Here is an 8,394-nt window from a genome sequence, read left to right on the forward strand (position 1 = left end):
ATGGTAAACAAACAAACAAACACAAAAATGTAGCATTGACAGATGATCTGTGATGATGAGGTTTATGAATAATGAAACTGAGGTCTAGGTCAAACAAAACCTGCCTGTCATACATGTCCACCATACAGTCATTCAATACACTTAATATAGATGCTTCTTGCATCTTAGATACAGATTTAACCTTAAAGAACTGAGCTTTGATCATTGATCCATGGAATGAGGTCTAAATGAGGCTGAGATCAGGTGAACCTTGTCTGGCAGACATATAGACCTTGCAAGGAACTTACAGAGCAAATATATTTCTCTTATTGCAAGTACTCAAAATAAAGGAATATTTCAGAGGATAAGCAGTCCCTGAAGTTTCATGAAATGTGGTCAAGGACAATGGGCATTTGACAGACAGAAACAACACATCTGCATACAAGGTAAGAAGCATCTAGGTTTTCTACCGTCTGAAATATAAAAGCTTTATAGAAATAGTTTACACAGTCTCTACCTTCAGGTTGTAATTCTCGTCTCACATTCGGAAAGTTTCTTCACAGGAGCAACAAAAATTACCAAAACTGATATATATTGTCAGAGGATATAAAAATGTGAAATTAAGATTAAACACGAGAGTGCACACGCTGAAATGTCTCACCTGTTTTACTTATCATTAAATTTATGTGTGTGACATGAAATTTTTACCACAAGTATCACATAAACTATGACAATGACGTCATGGTCAGATGAGCCAGTTAAGACAGATATTTACACCTAAAATCATTCAATAGATCAAATATAGTTACATAAAGTATCTGATAGACTGACAAAATTACGAAAATGTATCATTGACCAATAAACCATGACAAAGAGCCTCATTGAAATGAGGTCAAGGTCAGATAATACCTGCCAGACAGACATGTATATCAATTATTTCCTACACCAAATATAGCTGACCTATTACATTTGTACTTGCGGTATTTGAAAAACAGAAGACATAAAACTTAACATTGACCAATAAACCATAAAACTGAGATCAAGGTCAGATGAAATCCTGCAAGACTGACATATTCTTCTTACAATCATTCCATACACCAAAACATAGTTGACATATTGCTAAAAGTACTTTAAAAACTGACCAACACATAAAAAACTTAGCATCATGTCTACCAATGAACCATGAAAATGAGGTCAAGGTCAGTCGACACCTGCCAGACATATACAACTTGCAATCATTAAATATACCATATAAAGTTATCATTATGCTTAAAGTATTTGAGAAACAGACCTAATCAGGTTACTTTAACCTTGAACACTGATCTGTGAAATGAATTTAAAACTTTTGGTGCTTTACCAATTTTGTCAAAAGTTTTGTGGTGGTAGTCACATAAAAGGGGAGTTTTGGTAGTTAGTGATATAAGGAGAAGATGAACAAATTAACCAGAAAATTACTATTCATCTATAGCAATCGATTTGATGAGTTTAGGCATACAGAAATCGAAAAAATAGTTCATAGATTTTTAATTGATATTTTTTTTTCTCCTGCAAAATATTGCTGAATTTTAAAATATTTCAGTAAATTTGACATACATAATACTGAAATAATATGATCAACATATTTAACACACATCACCATTAATATAATAAATATATTACAATTCAGTCTTCACAATAAACCTCTTGACTTACTTAAACAATGATACATATATCAATGAGGCTATTATCTGATTTTTCATGAATCTTCTAACCAGGGCTACTTTATTTTCACTGTCCTGGGCCAGTGGTCTAGTTATTTATGGTGGAGATTATCACAGTATTCAAAATCTAAACATGAACATGATATCTTAACATGTATGAATAATTACTGTAATGTAATTTTACAAACATGAACCCATTTTTTAAATTAAAATATAGACTATAGCTTCATAGGCCCATATTTTTAATCATTTTGAAGATACCAGTGGTCCTCTTTTTCTATTAGTTTTTTGGAAAACTATCAAACCATTAAATCTAACTTCAAAATTTTAACCAAATATTTTCTTTAAAGTTTTTCTTTTGAAAATGAAAATTGTTAAAGAAGAAGATTTTCAAATAGAAAAGACAGTTGCTGTAGGAGCTTAAGATCTTATCAATTAGGATGTATGAAAATAAATCATAGGGAAAACCTATTAATTTATAGTAGTGATATACATGTATATTATAAATGGTCCCAATTTTAACACCTCTAAAAGAAATTCTATTTTATACGGTACCAGTATTTGTTTTTTTGCTAATTAAGATTATACAGAATTTGCTATCTATATTAAGTTATATCCAGGTGAATTGGACAGTGCCAAAAGTTCCCTTTTTCATGTCTTTAACATAAAAATTAGTGTGTATGATGCCCGATTTAGATTAACTTACATATCTTTATAGGAAAAATGACTGATTAGTGTATTTATATTTGTCATAATGACCAAAATTATTTCTAAAATCTATTCTATATAATATATTCTGTATGTCATGTGTATGTACAATTATAATCTTTTTGATATGTTTAATAATAAACCAATACTTCCAAACAATTTCATGTTCACACTGATCTGACAGATGGACCATCCCTTTTAGCCTATTTAACAGACATGTGATCTAAGTTTTTGAAAGTCAGTTTCATAAAAAGAGAAAATGGCATAACATTTAATCATCCACTTTCTCTTTTTATAAAATTCTGATTCAAAAACTCAAAATAATATAACAACAAAAATCATAAATGCAGAATAATAAAGCTAAAATCAAGTTAATGGTAAATGCATGTAATAACAATAAGCCTGGGCAATGCCCCAACCATGACCATCTTTTATAAGACTAAAATGAATTTTATCAAAATTTATTTTTTAAATCATAGAATTTTTAATGTTTTCTACTTAAAACTTGATATCTTAGTGAAAAATCTATTGATTCCATAGGAAATAAAAAAAATAAAAAAAAAGACCAAACAAATCTTATCCATCTATCTTTGCAATTAAGATAAGGGTTTGACAAAAATAATTGGAATGTGACTTCAATTTGTCCATCACTTTATTTTTTTTTTGCCAAGGAACAGTTTCCTTGTCACCATATAAATGCATGCATATAAAAATATCTCACCTCCCTAACATAGCATATGAGCAGCAAGTTAAATCTTAAAGTTTAAATCCAAATGACCAGCAATGAACAGGATTATGCCATATTGTATAATGCAATCTTATTGAGATATAATGTAATTTGGACTGATAATGAGCATGATATAATAAAATTAACAACATCATTTTGACATTCAATTTGTGTGTAATACATTACACATATATGACATACCACCTACCTAATATGAGCATGTAAATGTCATAGGAGCAACAAATTTATACAAGGGAGATAATTTGAATTAAACAAATCTTGAATATCAAGATACTAGGATACAAATTAAACATGACAAAGTTGATTTAACCTTAGACAAATGCAAGATATTGAATTATAACTTTGTGTTTGTGTTTGTTTATTAAATTCTACAAATCATTTATGAAAAAATACTTGAATGCCAAATGGTCCATGGAACAGTTGGTTAAATTATTTATGAAATAAAAGACCTGTTCCTTCCAGATGTGTTGTATTCAAAATCTTGAAATGAACCTGGTCAATACATTTTGCCAATATCATATATTGTAAATTCTGTATACCAACCTATCAACAATATTAAGCACTAATAATAATTATAAATAGCCTTTTAAAACTTTGATACTATGTGTCAATAACAATGATGGTGATTAGCACAAGCAAAGCTTTACAAATGAGCACCAAGAAATGAGAAGATAGTTGAACCTTTCACACAACCTTTATTTCTATTATATTTTGCTGATTTGAACTTTTATATGACCTATGATCTTACAGCCCTGATCAAGGAATGTGAAAAGATTTTATGGATCAACAATAAAAAAGTAAAAAGTAAAATGTGCCAAATTTATGAAAAAAGTTTTCAGCCCAAGATAAGATTTTAAAAATGCCTCGATGATGACAGGTCTAAAAGGCAAGATTTCAAATTTTTAAAAGGAAAAAAGGGAGTGTCCCTCCTAGATCTGGTCAGTTGTTTTTAAGATTTTACAATAAAGGCCATTCCTACCTACATTGTACTAGTGCAAAATAAAATGCAACATATTTGAAAGTTTCTGTTTTTGAATAATGACTTATGACAACAAGTAATTAAAAGAAACAAAGTAAATATACATATTTATAACAAATATGTTTATAAAACATATGTATACAGTGATATGTCTCACTTGCTTAGCAAAATATAAGCAACCATTAATTAGATGGACGTCACTATCTTACTGTTAAAAACTGTGTTCTTTTGAAACTATTAAATTATTAAAATTTGCAATTAGTGCAATTCAGCAGAGCAGGACTTAGTTTTTAAACCTCATTCTCCAAATGATTACGGGGAGGAGGTTAGTATAACTAACTTGTTGCAGGAAAAATAATCTCTCCAGCACTAATTCTTTTCATAGCTTTCAAAAAAAATCATAATTCACATGTACATGTATATGTTTTACAGTTTAACATGCTTTTAAATATTAAAATATGTACTGAGTATTCATTTTAACAGATTTATGTATATGTAGTAACATATATGTAAAATAAGTTTAAAAAATTTAAATCATAACATGATAAAAAATGAAAATACTTATATTTTGTTTACCTAAATTACATTCTTGTATCACAAAAACATTACATGTATATAAACAAACCCAATTTTGTTTTTGAAAAGGTTTCACTTTCGAACTGTTGCAAACTATATTTTACTATATGTACATGTAAAAATTAGATTAAGTACATCATTTCAAAAAATCTCTTAGCTTATCATAACAAAATCATCTCCCTTAATTGATTTCAAATCTATTACACCAGCCTGTCATGATCAATAAAAAAAACTTCAGATACAGGAAACAAAATATCCAGAATAAAAATATCAAACGACTTGAGCCATCAAGACTTGCTTCTTAACTCATAATAAATTAATATAACTAAGGGGACCAGAATAGCCACTACAATTATCACTAAAACAATAGTCCACCATCGAACACCACAGTCTACCCAGTTGACCGCTGCTGGTTTTTTAGGGAAAGGTTGTATTCGTGGACTAGTAAGTAAAGACACAACCTCTTCTAATGAACTATTGTCACCTCTTGTTTTTCGTATTTTAGATAAATCTTTGTCCATATTTTTCAAAAATTCTTTGGCTTCTTTTGACTGGCTACGAAACGTGTCATTAATGCTAATAGTTCTAATGACTTGACGCTGAGTCTCTGGGTCACTAAGGTCATGTAAAGAATCATTATCTGTTTCAGATGATTCCATAAAGCCAACATTCTCTTCCGTTTCATCAACAATAGTCATTCCATTTGTAATCTTATTATCCACTTCTTCCTCTTTTTGTTTGTCCAGCATTTCTGTTAAAAATGAGTACTGTTTCACTGGAATTTTAATTGAACGTCGGCTATAAAAGTCTTGGTCTGTTATAAAGTTATTCACCCTCTTCAATTCAGCCACCTATAAAATACATACAAAAATCATGACAATTTGTTTCAATCAAGATATGTTTTTATATAATTAAAAGTAAAATTAAAATAAATAATTGTTGCTATTTTCTTGTTTGTCCAACATTACGATTTGCACTAATATTTGTTGCCATTGACAGTGTCACTACTCTGTTCATGCTTCATGTAATGTACATGATTTGCTGTTTTTTACCCAACTTTCTGTTATTAAATTTGAATCTTCAGTTTGCATGAACATGTGTTGTCATTTTGTAATGTTATTTTTCACATATTTCAGAATTGCTGAAAATTAATATCTTTAATCATCAGTTAACACATGGTTAAATATGTGTTGCTTAATATCAAATTTGTTTGAATTAGTTGACTTCAAATGTAAGAGTGATTTGATGGGAAGGAATAAATATGTGCTGATACTTGTCATTATTTGGACTATACCCTGTACATTTGCTCTGAGCCTCTGAGTTTACTGAAGAACATGAAGAAGACCTGTCCTGAAACATGTCAGAGGAATGTGCATTAACAAGATTAAACAGAATCCAGGTCTGTTCGCACCTAATCACGTACAAACCTAAAAGTCTGTTCGTACCCTACACGTCCACGTCCTATTTTTTATTTGTTTTGTTTTTAATGACTTTGTAATCAAGTTTTGGCAAGTGTATTCCTATAAGTATAATTAGTTGTCATTGTGTCAAAATCAAGATGTCAAGTGAGACGTTTTCTTTGTGTGGAATAAATCTTAATCATGTTTTGGATAGTGTATTGTTAACAAAAAAAAAAATAATCAGTTTCTAACTAAAGTGAGATTCTGTCAACTTTTTTTTTGATGTGTTGAATAAATCTTAATCATGTCTTGGTTAGTGTATTGCTATAACTTTATTTCTTTTTTTTCAAAATAAAGTGAGATTCTGACGTTTTTTTGTCATGTTTGGTTAGTGTATTTCTATAATTTTTTGTTTTCAAAACATGATTAAAATGTTTTAGACAAAAAAAAACGTTGTCAGAATCTCACTTTATTTTGAAACATTGTTTCAGATCAAAGGGGCTTTTCTTTTTGTGTTTTTCATTTAAAATCTTCAATTTTTTACTCATACCAAGCTTAATATGGGGACGAAGTCCCCAATAACAGTAGAAAATTCAATAAAAAAACAATGTACTTCCTTTTTCTGGTCTCGTTTGTATGAAACTTTGAGTAAAATATATATTTATCAGTCTACTATAAAATAGGAGGGGACGCAATACCAATTTCATTTTTAATAATTCCTTGATATGAAAAAACGTTACCTGATGATAGCGTTTCTTTGTTTACATTGCATATGACGTCATAACTTAAATAACGTCACACTAAAATCCCTAACAACAGAACCAAAATCGGAAACTTTACGATATTTCCGTTTCTTTTTTTTAACAAATATTTAAGTTACAAATGTACAAAAAATAATTCATACAGACTTCGTCCCCATTTACAGGAAATGCCTGCCTCATATTACATGTAGTATTTACATCAAAGCAATTTAAACAACAATCATGATTTTCTCAGTAATTATTCAGCTTTAAATTTGGGTGCGAAAGCGTGTAGGGTGCAAACGGACCTTGGGTTCGAAAGTGCAAGGTGCGAACATATAGGATGCGAAAGTATATTGGGAGTGAACAGACCCGATACCCATTAAACACAGCAATCTGTAGCAAAAGTATTAAAAATTGTATTAACGCACCGGACATCCAAACTGTAAGGAAAGACTTTGTAACGTGTCTCCATCAGTGATTTTCCTATCAAACAAAAGTGGTTCTTTTTTCTGTTTGTTCTTTTTAGTTTGTTGGTTCCTGGATCGCATTTCAGACATTTCGTATTCAACGATCTCATCCTCCTCGAGGTCTGCATCGCCAAATACGTAGACCCGGGATTTTTTAACATTTTGGACTTGTGCATATGGATAATCTTCATTTTTTTTAATGAGAGATCCCCGGTCGTTTGGTCTTGCATAACCTCTACTCATGCCAATCGCAGACTTTATAATTTTGTTTTAAACTGATGTTACAATGTCATAAATCCTATCATCGTGTTGATTTTTTAATCCGTCTGACAAGTGACATGTCAAAGTTGAGCGGAAGTGCTTGGCAAAAATAGTTCATTCAGATGTTTTCTACTTTTATCTTGAAGGGAAAGGTAACATCAATTACTTCCGAAAAACCTTGTAGGTGCGTTCTAAAAATAATGTCAGTCGTTAGGAAGGGTACCAGTCAAATCGTACTAGGTTAGAACGCATTCACTTATGATGGTCAAATTATAGATATTGTTGATGATTTTACATATCTTGGAATAATCTTTGCTTGAAAGATATCTTCAAAAATGGATCATTTTGTAAAAATAAAGAAAAGATTAGTTTAACAAGCTAGAAAGGTTTTAAGTATGTGAAAAACTGTAGAAAAACTTTATTTACCTATTGATGTACAGCTTGAGATGTTTGATGCTGAATGGTTTTTACATATATTAAAGTATAGAAAGTCCTTGATATACGGTTGTGAGATTTGATGTTTAACTTATAACAGTATACTAGAATCATCAGAGACATATATACATATATATGTCTCTGGAATCATGTTGTCTGCAATTTTATAAATATATATCGTCGTGTCATATGTTTTCGTATGTCATATGTTTTCGTATCAACCACATTTCGTCGGTTTCGACTGCATACGCGTACATTGTGGCATGTTTTTCTGTTTCTATATTTAGAACAACAACACCACTACAACTTGATATATTTAAAACATATTCAACGTCGCTTTTTAAAGACGTTAGAACAAATTAAATAAAACTGACCTATTTAGCCATTTTTATTTAATG

General features: G+C 30.1%; 1 protein-coding gene across 1 annotated transcript; it reads right to left on the reverse strand.

Moving 5' to 3' along the window:
• Positions 1-1,488: 1,488 nt before the first annotated feature.
• LOC139519153 (lysM and putative peptidoglycan-binding domain-containing protein 3-like) lies at positions 1,489-7,694 on the reverse strand. Its single transcript, XM_071310983.1, has 2 exons — positions 7,262-7,694; positions 1,489-5,541 (listed from the first exon to the last, which is right to left on the reverse strand). The coding sequence occupies exons 1-2, from the start codon at positions 7,541-7,543 to the stop codon at positions 4,978-4,980; spliced, it is 846 nt and encodes a 281-aa protein (XP_071167084.1). The 5' UTR covers positions 7,544-7,694; the 3' UTR covers positions 1,489-4,977.
• Between the last annotated feature and the right edge of the window lie 700 nt (positions 7,695-8,394).

Source organism: Mytilus edulis, chromosome 4, assembly GCF_963676685.1.
Source record: "Mytilus edulis chromosome 4, xbMytEdul2.2, whole genome shotgun sequence".
In the NCBI taxonomy this organism is placed as follows: Eukaryota; Metazoa; Mollusca; class Bivalvia; order Mytilida; family Mytilidae; genus Mytilus; species Mytilus edulis.